Source organism: Balaenoptera acutorostrata, chromosome 17 (assembly GCF_949987535.1).
Source record: "Balaenoptera acutorostrata chromosome 17, mBalAcu1.1, whole genome shotgun sequence".
NCBI lineage: Eukaryota > Metazoa > Chordata > Mammalia > Artiodactyla > Balaenopteridae > Balaenoptera > Balaenoptera acutorostrata.
The window spans coordinates 19,845,771-19,861,478 of NC_080080.1; the positions used below are offsets into that span (position 1 = coordinate 19,845,771).

A 15,708-nucleotide genomic window follows, 5' to 3' on the forward strand; every position below is an offset into this window, starting at 1 on the left:
CAATCATATCCCCGTGGTCTTCCCAACTTTGCTTTCCATGTGAGACAGTAGCACAGCCTTGCTTATTGGACTGAGGTATACCAAGCAGTATGCCACAAAGGTACAGTGGAAAGAAGAAATGCGGTCTGCTTTTCTCTGCCGCCAGTTTTCCTGAAACAGCCGGTAGGCACATTGTTTTATATTAAAATAAACACACTATATTGTATATGAGATTGAGACATTTAGATGAATTTTTGAGATGAGCTATGGAACTGCAAATAAATGTATTTTTGCGGCATTGGCAGACTTCAGCTTCCCTGGGCTGAATCACTTGGCAGAGACAATTCTGCCTGCCTTAGTTAACTGAGAAACTGGGAGGTGAGAAGGAACAGAAGGAGAGAAGGGGTGTAGGAGGCATTTCACAATTTAGCAGGATGGATATTGGTGCCTCCTGTAGATATTTATATCTAAAATCCCACTGGTCTTAAGTCACTGGGTAGAAGAACAAAATTCAGGCCTAGGACTTTTAAGGATGAATGTTCCTTACAAGGAATTGGGGTTTATTGTGATGTATGATGTCTCCCAGGTGAAATGAAGGTGGAGTAATAGCACAGCTATGTCCTTTATCCCTTTTCATGTATTTTCCTTCCTGCTATTCAGCCCTTCAGTCCAATTCAAATCAACATCATTCAAAATATTATTACTCCATACAAAGATAAATGTATTTCAAGATAGATAGATAGATAGATAGATAAATCAAAATATAGAAAGAAAAAAAGAGAGACACACAGAAAGAGATTCCATGAGTTCATGGAATTGTTACTCACTCCTGCCCCATCCCACCTATTCTTCTGCCATAGTGGAGGGCATAAGACCAAACCGAGCTACTTGGGGACAACAGCAGGACATTGTGTCCCAGTCAGCAAGACACACTGTATTTTCCTTGAGGTCAGTGAAAAGGAAGAATGAGAATCAACATGAGGCTTACAAGTGACCAGCATCCCATCATGGGATGAGAGTCTGTAAGGAGACAAAGACAAGGAGAACCCAGAGGAGGCAGAGTCCTTTCAGGTCCTGGATCCAGATGAGCACAATCCAGCTGCAGCCCTATGTTTCCCACTTTCCTTCCCTACTTCAGTTAGTCTGAGCTGAGTTTCTCTTTCTTGCTATTAAAATATTCTGGCCCAAAGAAGTACAAAGGGAGAGCTATAAGCCCAGAAGTGGTGGTGCAGAGGGAATGGGGAAACACATTTCTAGAGTAACCATACTACTTGCACAAATGACTTTTGCTTGATTGAGCTGATTGTGATTGAGAATAAAATTTTGAGTCTTGACCTGTGTGTTGAGTTTTAATTAGAATTAAAATAGACTCATGATAACGAACGTATTGGTAACTTTTTGAAGAATTTAAACATATAACTGTATATATACATTTTCATTCTATAAGCACGATGGCCATGACAGCAAAGAATTTCAGGGTCTTGTGGAATTTTTTAAAAATAGTTCTCAAGGACTGGGGATCATGAGAGTGTCCTCCAAGACCTGAGAAGCCAGGATATGCCAAGGGGTGGACGGCACACTTGAATTCCATCTGACCCTTTTGCGTTGGCAATTTAGAAAGCTCCTAAAGTTAGGACTCATACATTAGTCCCCTTTGCATATGCCAAAACCAGCTCTGTAGACTTAATAGCTCCTTCTTCTCCTGTCAATAAATCTGTAAACATTTTGTGAAAAGTCCCTACAATGAACCCTATTACTTTAGAGAGTGTCTCCTGGCCCCACCTTCTAATTTTCATTGAAAATTTCCTGTTCAATCCTGGGTTCATGTCCCATTGCCTCACAAATTGTATCCACAATTCTGCCTATCTCTTTATTCTGATGCTTTATTAGGACTGTCTGTATTAATGCTGGCTGTCCACTGCTTGCTGCCTTTCTAATTTCAATGATCTTCCAACTTCCTTATCTTATCCTAGTTCCTAAAATCCCTAATAGGCATTGTCAGCCTCTGCTTGCTGAAGAAGAAAGCTTGGACTCCAGTCTCTGTGCTAGATATTTTTGTTCGCCCTTCAACTACATCTTTACTCGGCTCCACCATGTTTAGAGACTGGGGATGTTGAATTTTTTAGCCTACAACAACTGGATCCTTTACTCTCTGGTTTCTGGTTGGGATTGGCCAATGGGAAGCACTTGTGGGTTAACAGGAAGCAGTAGGAGATGCTAGTCAGCTAATGATCTGTTGGTTTTCCTCCCTACCTGGCAGCAGGTTGCTTTCCTACCTCTAAGGCCACAGATCCTCTTAGGTAGCTCTCCCATGAGCTCTCTCCAGGTCTGGTAACCCATTCCTCACATTGGCCCTACAGGTCCTGCTGTTACTACCCTACATGCTTCATCACCTCTTGGTGGTTTCCCTTAACTCTGCCTACACCTTTGTAAAATTTCCCTTTTCAAGGCTTCTCAATCACCTCATTTACGTGTGCCATCTCTTTCCCATAAGGACCCTGAATAAGACACCCCTTTGTCCTAAAGTGCTGCTCTGAACATAGTAGGACCAAGGTACACCAAGAGACTTTGAATTCTGTGCCTGGATTCACCCTTTATAAGGTAGTTATTGAGCCAATATATACTGGTTACTTATTATATCCTAGATATTTTCCTCAGCCATTGTGCTACAAGGATGAATGTGGTAAAATCCCTGGCCTCAACAGAAATGCCCTGACAGGAACATATAGAATTGTGTGGAGAGAGACCAGTGGAAGAAACCCCTGAGGGTCTTAGAAAGCTGAGATGTATAAGTTGCGTTTCATTGGATGAGTGAAAAGTTGCTAAGCAGACAATAGGGAAAAATACGCAAAGGCAACATACACAAATCAGAGAGATGAAAATGCCATGGAAACTTCTAGTACATGTGCAGATTTGGAGGTGCGTACTTAGAAGGGGTGGGGAACGGAGGGGCTGGTAGGCAGAAGCCATATTACAAAGATTGCATATTCGTTCATCAAGTATCTAAGTTTCATAGTATGTTATATTATGAATTCTTGGCTTTATCCCATAGGACTGTAAGAGTACAGGTCAGGATTGGAGGCAAGATTTCTGTGATGTAGAACTGCAAAGGCTAGAACATTATTGCCTAGTGGAACAAGTGGAACAAGCATGGAACAAGTGATATTTCATTCTTAAAATTAAATAAAAACAGCATATCCCACTATATACATCACAGTAATAAAAGAAGAAGATAGGGAGTCGTTTTTCCAGGCTAGAATACTGTCTACAGCAGCGGGACCTGAATGCTTTCAGAATCCCAAACAGAGGACTCAATGTCCTCACTAAGGGGGACACACACGGCCACACTTCCCTCCAGAGGCACTCACAGTGTCCTTTAAGAAGACCCCTGAGCTCTCCATCTTCCTGCCACACTGTGTCCCAGGATCACATCACTTCAGCCCAGGGGACCCCAATTATGTCATTTTTCCTCCTCTTGATCAGAGCAGTTGCTTCTCAAGGTTCTTTTCCGGAACTTCCTCATGTCTGACTTTAAGTGCTTTCCACCAGATCCCCTCGGAACGCTCTGTCTCTATTAGTCACTTCCTTTATGTGAAGCTGTAATTTTCCTTGCCTTCTGAGGGACAGAGAAAAGAGTAGTCTTCAGAATTCTTGAAATATCTATTTGTTCCTTTTGAGGCATGGACAATATGTTCTTAAGTTTCAAACCTATTCAGGACTGATGGAGGTGTTGTGAAACAGGAATATGTTTGTACAGTTTTTCCTCTTTTCCATACATCCGTCAATAAGTGTGTTGTACATGCTGAAAACATGCCCAGAAAAATTGAGTGAGTTGTGAAATTCATCTAGAACCTAAGTAGCAAAGCCATAGCAGAAACTCTGGACTTCCCAAATATGCCCATTATCGTATGGTAAGATGGAATAGTGTAGTGATTTAACAATGAAAGCACTGAACTGAACTGCCTGCAATGAAATCCCAGCTCTAAGGCCCAGCACTGGACCTTAGAGATGCTACTTAATGTCTGTGTTTCTATTTATTCATAGGTAAAATGGAGGTAGTAACAGTGTGTACTACATAGGGTTGATTTGTGGATTAAATTGAAACCACATATAAAATGCTTAACATAGCACTCAAATTATATTAGTTATTACTATTATTTTGATTGACAATGTCCAACTTCCATTCTTGATTGGATTGCTTCAACTCTCCTTTACTGAAAAGCTTCCGGAAAATATTACCTGTATATACTATCTCTACTTCTTTGCAGCCCATTTCCCCAACAACCCAGCTCTACTTTGTCTCTTGCCTCCCTCATACTATTGAGACTTTGGCTAAGTTCCTTTAGGATTTCATGTTGACAAATCCAATAGGTGCTTTTTAACTGTTTGTCCTTGAACTCTCAGAGACATTCAATAAATTTGATGCTCCCTTCCTGAAATGTTCCTGATTCTACTACTATTCTCTGCCCACCCTTTATCAATGCACCTTAAGAAACCTACCTTTATCCTTCTTCCTAACCTTTAAATATTAGAATAACTTAGATCTCAGGCCTGGGATATCTGCTCTCCTCACTCAACATTCTACCCAAAGCAACTTCTCCCATTTTTGTACCTTCAAATCTCAGCTCTACACCCAGGATTGCTGTGGGGGACTCTCGCCAGGACTGCCCATGGAAAGTCTCTAAAACAAGATGAATGGGAAATGTCTACGTGTTATGATACAGACTCAAGTAAACTGAAATTTTAAAATTGCTAGCACAGAATTTCAAGGTCTAGAACCTTGTCTTCAGGCATATATGACATGGCTTGCTGATTTGCAGAATTATTGTTATATAATAGCATATGTTGTTTCTGACAAGGTCTTTTGAAGAGAAAGAAGCTTGATTGCTCAGGACTTCTCAGACATAGTGCATTACTCTCCTTATGTGGGGTGCTGAGTATTACCACTGTTTTGAGTGATTCTTAGTGAGAAATAGAAAGGAAACTTGCTCGGATGTATAATTTGGTGGATATCACTCTTCCTAATTAATAAAGTATAAACGAGTTTTATTTCTTCAGTGTTTGAGTTCATCCTTGATTTCTCTGATCTAGGTTTAAGACGTTTAGCATCACGAGCTAGATGGTAAAAATGATCTAATAACTTATATGGGAGGAAAGGAAAGAAGGATAATACAGCACTCTCCTCATGTCAGAGTAGGCTAATGCTAAGCCTGGTACCTGGTGGTAAAAGAATCAAAGCCTTATTGGGCACATTCCTTTGATGAGAAAAAAGAGGAATTTATGCTGATGGATTCAAAAGGAGATAGATTAGAGACTAACTCGTCTTTATTAGAGACTAACTCTAGGATAGCTAGAGAGATCAAGTTTAGCAGAAAGGTAGGACACTGAGAATAGAACAGGGAAGCAGAAAGCAGAAACCTCCACCTCTCCAGATCACATAGTAATCAAAAAGGCAGTACATGGAGTTGCTGATAACGCAGGTGATGGGGCCATGGCCAGAAACCTCAATGCCCACCAGGAATCTTTAAGTTAGAGGGAATTCATTAAACATGAGATTTCTGAGGAAAGCCCTGGAAGAGCTGGGATACAGAAAAAGATCAAATATGACAAAGTCTCAAAGCTATAATTCCTTGAGATTTCTAAAGTCCATTGGGTATCCCAGGTTCTTCTGCTGTTTGCCACTGAATAGAGTATTTTCCACATTATCCTTTACTACAACCAACAGCTTCAGCTGAGATCACCTAGTAGGAGTATGGTGAGAAGTGTTTGAGACCCAAGCTAGACAGTATAACTGTAAAAATGGCATTCTTCTAGGACAAATATTTCCTGAAGCTGGGATACAAGTTAGATAATCAATTTGACTGGTTTTGGTGGAAGTGGACTTTGTTGAACTTGATGGGAAGATTCTCTAGATCAAAGGTTTAACCAAAAGTCCTTTATGGGCACTGAGCACATAAGCCTAAATGAGGGTGGGGTTACTTCCAGTGATCTTTGCACAAAATAAAGTAGAATTGCATTTTACTCTTCATCATTGGATGTCAGTGGAAGAAGTCATGTTAAGAGTAAAGGAACTAACCAGACAAAGATGTCACAAAAAAGAAAACTACAGGCCAATATCACTGATGAACACAGATGTAAAAATCCTCAACAAAATACTAGCAAACAGAATCCAACAGCACATTAAAAGGATCATACACCATGATCAAGTGGGATTTATCCCAGGAATGCAAGGATTCTTCAATATATGCAAATCAATCAATGTGATACACCAAGTTAACAAAATGAAGGATAAAAACCATACGATAATCTCAATACATGCAGAAAAAGCTTTCGACAAAATTCAACACCCATTTATCATAAAAAACCCTCCAGAAAGTAGGCATAGAGGGAACTTACCTCAACATAATAAAGGCCATATATGACAAACCCACAGGCAACATCGTTCTCAATGGTGGAAAACCTGAAACCATTTCCACTAAGATCAGGAACAAGACAAGGTTGCCCATTCTTACTGCTATTATTCAACATAGCTTTGGAAGTTTTAGCCACAGCAATCAGAGAAGAAAAAGAAATAAAAGGAATCCAAATTGGAAAAGAAGAAGTAAAACTGTCACTGTTTGCGGATGACATGACACTATACACAGAGAATCCAAAAGATGCTACCAGAAAACTACTAGAGCTAATCAATGAATTTGGTAAAGTAGCAGGATACAAAATTAATGCACAGAAATCTCTTGCATTCCTATACACTAATGATGAAAAATCTGAAAGGGAAATTAAGGAAACACTGCCATTTACCACTGCAACAAAAAGAATAAAATACCTAGGAATAAACCTACCTAAGGAGAGGAAAGACCTGTATGCAGAAAACTATAAGACACTAATGAAAGAAATTAAAGATGATACAAAGAGATGGAGAGATATACCATGTTCTTGGATTGGAAGAATCAACATTGTGAAAATGACTATACTACCCAAAGCAATCTACAGATTCAATGCAATCCCTATCAAACTACCAATGGCATTTTTCACAGAACTAGAACAAAAAAATTCACAATTTGTACGGAAATACAAAAGACCCCAAATAGCCAAAGCAATCTTGAGAAAGAAAAATGGAGCTGGAGGAATCAGGCTCCCTGACTTCAGGCTCTACTACAAAGATACAGTAATCTAAGCAGTATAGTACTGGCACAAAAATAGAAATATAGATCAATGGAACAGGATAGAAAGCCCAGAGATAAACCCACACACATATGGTCACCTTATTTTTGATAAAGGAGGCAAGAATATACAATGGAGAAAAGACAGCCTCTTCAATAAGTGGTGATGGGAAAACTGGACAGCTGCATGTAAAAGAATGAAATTAGCACACTCCCTAACATCATACACAAAAATAAACTCAAAATAGATTAAAGACCTAACTGTAAGGCCAGACACTATCAAACTCTTAGAGGAAAACATAGGCAGAACACTCTATGACATAAATCACAGCAAGATCCTTTTTGACCCACCTCCTAGAGAAATGGAAATAAAAACAAAAATAAACAAATGGGACCTAATGAAACTTCAAAGCTTTTGCACAGCAAAGGAAACCATAAACAAGACCAAAAGACAGCCCTCAGAATGGGAGAAAATATTTGTAAATGAAGCAACTGACAAAGGATTAATCTCCAAATTTTACAAGCAGCTCATGCAGCTCAATATCAAAAAAAAACAAACAACCTAATCCAAAAATGAGCAGAAGACCTGAATAGACATTTCTCCAAAGAAGATATACAGATTGCCAACAAACACATGAAAGGATGCTCAACATCACTAATCATTAGAGAAATGCAAATCAAAACTACAATGAAGTATCACCTCACACCAGTCAGAATGGCCATCATCAAAAAATCTACAAACAATAAATGCTGGAGAGGGTGTGGAGAAAAGGGAACCCTCTTGCACTGCTGGTGGGAATGTAAATTGATACAGCCACTATGGAGAACAGTATGGAGATTCCTTAAAACACTAAAAATAGAACTATCAAAAGATCCAGCAATCCCACTACTGGGCATATACCCTGAGAAAACCATAATTCAAAAAGAGTCATGTACCACAATGTTCATTGAAGCACTATTTACAACAGCCAGGACATGGAAGCAACCTAAGTGTCCATCGACAGATGAATGGATAAAGAAGATGTGGCACATATATACAATGGAATATTACTCAGCCATAAAAAGAAACGAAACTGAGTTATTTGTAGTGAGGTGGATGGATCTAGAGTCTGTCATACAGAGTGAAGTAAGTCAGAAAGAGAAAAACAAATACTGTATGCTTACACATATATATGGAACCTAAAAAAAAATTGGTTCTGATGAACTTAGGGGCAGGACAGGAATAAAGACGCAGACATAGAGAATGGACTTGACGACACAGGGAAGGGGAAGGGTAAGCTGAGACAAAGAGAGAGCGGCACAGACATATATACACTACCAAATGTAAAATAGATAGCTAGTGGGAAGCAGCCACATAGCACAGGGAGGTCAGCTCGGTGCTTTGTGACCACCTAGAGGGGTGGGATAGGGAGGGTGCGAGGGAGATGCAAGAGGGAGGGGATATGGGGATATATGTATATGTATAGCTGATTCACTTTGGAGTGATTACAGACAGCTTGACAGTAAAGATTTCCAGTGTAAGGTGTTTCCGTACCAGGGCCCAGATATCACATTATTCCTCTCCATATGGAACTGAGGGATTGTTTGTGGTGATCAAAGGAACACATCCTTTTTTCATGTATAATTTCACCCTCCAAATACTATCTTGATAATTCATACAGGCATGAATCAGTGAGGTCTGGACATTAGTGCATACTGAGCTACTGAATTTTTGAAAATGTAAGAATGACGAAAACTTACAACAAAACTTTTTAAAAGGAGCAGTAGTGTAACGCTCCATCCCGTCCCCAGTAACACAGATTATCTGAGGAAAGAAGAGTTTAGGTATTTTTTCTTTTACACTTTCAAAGATGGAGACACAAACATATATATTTACCCCCTGCTCTGCACTTTTTATAAAATATCTCTATGCAAGGGTGTTTAGGGTTAGAAACCCCAAAAGAAATATTTTCAAGCTTCTTTAAAAACTGCTTTTTGGGCTTCCCTGGTGGCGCAGTGGTTGAGAATCTGCCTGCCAATGCAGGGGACACGGGTTCGAGCCCTGGTCTGGGAAGATCCCACATGCCGCGGAGCAACTGGGCCCGTGAGCCACAATTACTGAGCCTGCGCGTCTGGAGCCTGTGCTCCGCAACAAGAGAGGCCGCGATAGTGAGAGGCCCGCGCACCGCGATGAAGAGTGGCCCCCACTTGCCGCAACTAGAGAAAGCCCTCGCACAGAAACGAAGACCCAACACAGCCATAAATAAATAAATAAATAAATTTTTTAAAAAAAACAACTGTGCTTTTTGATATTTCATTCCAGTGTCTCAAAATGTATTTTTGGATCTCCTTTTTCTCAAATGTAGAGATCAAAATTTTGGACTCTTGGAAATAGCTTCCTATGTTTGTTCACTCTATTCTTTAAGCCCTAAGGTCCTTTAGGGCAAAGATAATATCCCTGTTCTGTGGAAGAGAGAATTGTGGTGATTGTAATTTTGTGCCTGTGCAAAAATCCTTCATCCTTCCTGGAGACTGAGTCCCTGAAAAGTACCAACGTCAGCAGAATCAAAGATAAGATCAGACAAACCAGGGAGTTTGGGGAAACATATTTTGAAACATTATTATTTTAAACATAAACATTTCCAAAAAGCTACTATTTGTAAAACACATAATGTTTCTCCCGGTAAGCTTTCTCCAGAATCATTTTCTCTGAGTTGATTCAGGAAATATCCATATGAAATTGTGATCTCCTAGGAAAGAGTCTCCCACAGTTGTCTATTATGTGCCCTACACTTAGTAAAAATATTCACCTAGACTTTATTGGATGTAAACTGAATGTGTTTTGCAATTACGTCTCCACTTACCTCATTTTCTCAAGACTTAGGAAATTTCTGTGCCTGCCTTGGTTTTTCACATATCATGGCGGAGCTTATGAGTATTCTTCCCGACTGACGTTCTATCAATATATCGAGGGGTGGGTTATAGACAATCCTCATCTCTATCACCTCCCCCAAAAGCCCACCAACCCAGTTTGTACAAAGGATAAGGCTTACCTCTTGATAAATTCATCTGTTTAAGGGTTCTAAAGTGAAAAACACATAGGCCAAAGCATTACATAGCTTTAAAATTGTGTGGACACACATGAATCTGCATTATTTCCCAACTGCAGCTGCCAACATGGTGATTAATTCAAGGTTGCTGTGCTCACATTTTAATAAATTATAAAATTCTGATTCCCTTCCCCCTTCTCCCTACCTGTCTTTATTTTAGTATGAAAGTGACAATCAGTGGGAAATCTGGGTTTCACTGAATGTCAGCTGTAGGTCACCAGAAAAAAATAATGCGGAGGAATATTTACCAAGTGTTAACGCTCGTCCATGCACAATCACAAGGATATATTCTGTCTTGTGAGGAAGTGGTGTGGGTGAGTATACACAACGACGTGAGAACTTCTTGTTCACATCAAAATTAGCCAGCCTACAGGAAGTTATAAATGTATACGAAGGGACGTGTCAATGTTGCTCTTCAAGAAATGGTAACGTTGTACTTTTACAAAAAAAAAAAATTCTCTTTGTCCAACTTATTTCAGTATAATTTTGAAGAGGCGTTATGTTGAAGAGGAAGTAGGAGTAAAAATAGAATAGGTTTATATATTCCATCCACGACAGTGGATTAACTCTTGGGCTTCAGTGTGGTAACCTCGATGTTCAATGAGCCGAAGGAGATGCTCTCTTCTTGAGGCTAGAAGTCTGATCTGTCTTCTTCTCCACTGTGTCTCCAGCCCTCATCACATGGTGAATGCTCCATAAGTACATTTGATGAATTAATGAGTTAGTGAGCTCTACTAGCCACCTAAGCCAATTGTTCACCATGTCAGTTTCATGAACCTGGTCTCTGACTTGGACTTCATCCCACTGGCACTGGACACCTACCCTGAACCCTCTCAATCAGGTCTTACCAAACCATCAACCTCTTAACAGCTTCCTCCCTTAGGGTTGAACCCTCTCCACTGAATACCCTCTCCTAATAAATAGATTATTTATCATTGAGATGCCCCACATGACTTTCAATCCCAGTTCTACTCTGTATCTGTGCCTCTAATGCCTCACCAACAAAATCTGAATTCACTGGGAGTGGGGCATACCATATAGGTTTAGAGAAATGTACAAAACTGGGTATCCACCTTAGTAACCAGTGCCGCAGTGAGCACAGTTCCCCTGTCCTGATTTGTACTTTCATTTAGAGCCTGCTGCAGCTTGTCTCGGGGTCAGACCTCTCAGAGTTATGAACGGCAGAAGGGAGAACAAGGATATAGATGGAAATTAGAGACAGCTTATTTTATTTCACTGTAAGGAAAAACTTTCTAATGGGGTTAGAAAATTACCCAAAACCTTCAAATATGGACCGTGTGACCATCTGTTAGGAGTGCAGTAAAAGAAAGTCCTATGTTCAAAAAAAATTTATGTATACCTTATCTGTGGCAGATGCAGTTGGTGCTGCTATTTAGTTAACCTTTCCTATTCCACAGACGTCTTATGGTCTCCAGGTACGCAATCCAGAGAGCTGAAAATTAATTGGTTAACAACAATCAAAGAAGCTCATACATCTAAGCAGGAAAAAATACATTTTCTTTAATGCCAGTAGTTTTTATGGGTGAGTTGTCCAAAGTGTAATCAATGTTTGTTATATTTCTCTCAACACAGGATGTATACCTTTCTATAGTGTTTGGGCAGTGACTCTGGACATAATATTTTTCTTCTTGTCTGGCTATAGAGTGTGTTGCTTTGAAAAGGCAGCATAGTGCAATTGTGAATAAATTTTTAATTTTCTTCCCCTGGAACCTTTATGTCATCCTTGGCAAGTGCCCAGATATGTTCCTGAAAAGTTGAATATACATTGAACTTTTGAGAATGAAATTGATTTTAAATGCTAATTATTTAAGGGAATTATCTACTTTATTCTCTTATGGGGCAAATAATTACTTGCTCATTTTTTTTTTGGCCAATCTTAATTTTAATATATCTGCCTTGCTTTCCCTAAATCTGTAGTTATTTGCAAAACTGTAGTGCCACTGTACTAAATCACCTCAACATTAATGACATGTGTAGACATTCCTGAATTTAAAAAGAAACCAGTGAGTACCATATTTGTAAGGCAAGTTTCTGAATCCCCAGCATTTCTATTAATTAACCCTAATCTTTAACTTTGGAAAGTAATCAAGAGAGATTATTTGAGCCCCTGTTATCACAAGAGAATCGTGGATGAAATTCCATTCAATATAAGAGCAAAAAACATAGGCTGGAGAGAACACTGGATCGACAGTTTCAATCAGCAGAGTGAAATCCTGCTTTTCTTTCAAACGAGTTGATTTTGGTAAACTGCCTAGCTTCCTTGGACCTCAGTATTCTCATTGGAAAGATGGCAGTAAAAACGTCTGCCCTCCATACTTCACAGAGTTTATCAGGATCACATGGAAAATGTTATGTGAAGGCATTTAGTCTGTAAAGCACAAAGTAAGTTTTATAGCAAATCTAATTAAGTGTGTGGTGCCTTCAAAATTTCTCCCAGGCCAGGTCTCAGGATGAATCCTATCTTTGAAACTCTGTCATCTTCTCTTGGAAGCACTGGCAGCAACGATGAGTCATTGAGACAAATGTTGTTATTATTATAACAATCATAATAGAAATTAGAATAGCATGGACAGTACACACAATTAATATTCATACTTGGGGGGCTTAGAACAAATCAGAATATGGATCCCGGTGTGAGCTGCCCATAGGCAATGTTTACTGTCTGTTCCCGCTCTCCTCTTTTCTAATCCCTTTCTTTTCCTCTAAGTGCTTCTAGATTCTTGTTCCTCAAGCTCTTGGCTGGCATTCTACCCCAGGATACTGGATTTGATATGGTGTCCTGCTTTGTCATTTTGATTTAACTGCCCTGTGTTCAAAATATGCCACATTCTCAAAAGTCTGAATTAGTAACTAATCTATTAACCTGAGGAATGCCAAACATTGACTGAAGTCCTGTTATGAGCTGAATTGAATGAGGCATAAATGGGAGATCTTGACTTTGATGTCACTGTGCCCTAATGACATCCTACACAGTTAGAACCTTCAGAACTTTTCCCCAGAGGTGAGAAGTGGAAAGGTCACAATTTTGGTTAGCAGACTGTTTTGTATGACTTAGAATGTGGATTAAGAATTGATTAGTTGCCAACATTTAAAAATATAAAGGTATCTTATAAAGTTCCAGCTTTCTGACTTCTCTTAAATATCAGAACATGTAGCAACATTGGGTCCTCCATGGCAAAAATAGCAGTGACTGAGAAGCAGCTGGTTCCTTTGGGAGGGCAAGCTGTGTTCAGTGTTTCAGGATCCCCACCTGCTCCACTTCATTTATTTATGTCACCTGTATGGCCTCTGTAGAACCTGAGTTTGTGACCCTCGATAAACTCACAGAAATAACCTAATTAAGTCCTATCTCATAACCGGTTAGTCATGGTTGAAATCATAGACAGGTGGTTTAAGGTGAACATATGTTGTTGATCTGTTTCTCTTACTTCATTAACTGTTTTGCCAGCATTTTAAACGTCTAATTATATGTCACAAACTGTAACTGGAGCAGCAGTTTATAAGGGGATAATCTAGGGTTTTGTTGAACTTTTATTTTTAAATTTCAATTTAGAGCTGCTTTGAGGTTTGATCTGCAGTTCAAAGTAGAATTTTACCAGCTTAGTAAATGTGAGTCTCAGGCATGTTCCAAACTGCACACTTGACACATTCTTACGATGTCATAGTACTTGAAAGCATCACTGATGTGAGATTTTTACAACATACAGTTACAGAGAATAAAGGGCCTCCCACAAAATGTCACCGTGCATGATATATTAGAGGCAGAGAAGGGTCTTAGAGACTTGGTGTTGGTAGCACCCTGAAGCTTCTAGAGTTTTCTGAAGGCTTCACAAACCCTTTCCTTCATTCTCCATGCCCAAGGGGAGAAAAGTTGCTATGGATAAACTTAAGATGAGGAAAAATGGAGCCATATTAATAGAAGGGGGGCAATTTAACAGGAGGATTATAAATAATATTGTGTGGGAGCTAACCTCTTCTTTTTTTCTTTTCAATTTCTAGAGTTCCCTTTTCCTCAGATCAGAGGGTTAATATCTGGAGGCCTGGAATTAACCTGTGGGCCTACAGAAAGGGGGCCAAGGCTTGGTATACTTCAGTGAAGGCTGTCAACCAGAAGAACAAAAGTTATCTGTATGATTCCATATGGTCTGGAACAGGGCACTAGGCTAGAAGTTCCTCATATAGAGGCTTAGAGTTGAAGTATTTCTGAGTCTATGCAAAGAAGAGGACCTTGCATGTGTGGCTATGGCCATGGTGGATTGGGTCAAAGAACTGGGGATCTTGGGTTCAAAGACAGATAATACCTTGACATTCCTAAGAGAAGAGCCTCTCATATGTCTGGCTTGGAGCCTAATCATCCCCAGCCAACTATCCAATTATCCACTGGGCTAGATAGACAGTGGTTTACGGCTCTAGGGAGAGGTGGCAGAGCAAATGCCAAGAGAGACTTTCACTTGAGACACAGACAACCACCTCCTGCACAACTAGTAATTCAAACTATCTCTTGGGACCCATAACCTGGTGAGCTTATGGCTCAATAACATACCATGTATGAAAATGTTCAAAATTGTCATGGACGAGCATGGCGATGGAGATTCCAAACCTCAGTCTAGCATTTCTCACTTGCCTTGAGTCAGAATGAATTTCGTGTAATTAGCCAGAAAAAGATGGATAAAAATAACTGCCATGGTAGTCACAGGGAAATGACAACTGTGCAGCAAGAGGGAAGTTACTTTTTCTTCTTGACAAACTCACAGACAAAGTACATGGTAAGATGGCACTCTGTGTCATTCCACCTGCCTGAACTCAGCATTTCCACGCAGTCCTCGTGGCCGTAGGGGTCGCTGGGCTCACCCTCCTTCCAGTTGCTGTAGTTCTGCAGTGGAGTGTTGTCGGTGAACACATACTGGCCCTCTCTCTCGAGGTCATTCACCCCGATGAACACCCGGAAGAAGCCACTCTTGGAGACGTAGTCTGCCAGGAGTGTGTTGGCAGCTTCGTCCTTCGGCATAGCTAGCATTCCACCCCGGATCCGGCAGTGGGTCAGGGATTCCCTGTAGTTCTTTTCCTCCTGAACGATGTAGTAGAATTTCTCTTCGGTTTCCCGAATCCCTGCTATGACTTTGCAGCAAGGAAAAGAAGAATGTGATTATATATGTCAAAAAGAGAAATGCTAAGTATAAAATATTCCTAATTGAAATTCATTTATTCAACGTTTAAAATTCTTTTCCAAGACCCTGTCATGAGGTGGGCACTGGTTCAGTATTTTCTCCACCTTTCTAGTTGTCGAATGGAGAACAACACCTGTCATTGGTCCTCCCTTGTCTTTTTCTCCTTCACTTCCCTCACAATGTGAAGCAGAGAGCTATTTTGACAAAGATGTGTTATATGAACTGTCACTCAGCTCATCTCAGACAATTTTCCCCCTCCTAGTTTATGCTTTTGCCACACTTACAGTTCCA

General features: G+C 40.0%; 1 protein-coding gene across 10 annotated transcripts in view; it reads right to left on the reverse strand.

The window, feature by feature from the left end:
• COLEC10 (collectin subfamily member 10) overlaps nucleotides 1–15,708 on the reverse strand; it is a 237,312-nt gene that overhangs the window by 42,621 nt on the left and 178,983 nt on the right. For 6 of the 10 annotated variants that reach the window (XM_028168180.2, XM_028168181.2, XM_057532458.1 and 3 more), the window contains 3 exons: nucleotides 11,589–15,367; nucleotides 10,172–10,200; nucleotides 9,868–10,074 (listed from right to left, as the gene is read on the reverse strand). In XM_028168180.2, coding sequence (XP_028023981.1) covers nucleotides 14,976–15,367 — 392 coding nt within the window. In that variant the 3' untranslated portion in view covers nucleotides 9,868–10,074; nucleotides 10,172–10,200; nucleotides 11,589–14,975. Of the gene's footprint in view, nucleotides 1–9,862; nucleotides 10,075–10,171; nucleotides 10,201–11,400; nucleotides 15,368–15,708 lie in introns of those variants that run through there. The other 4 variants (XM_057532456.1, XM_057532453.1, XM_057532455.1 and 1 more) reach the window with 4 other exon arrangements.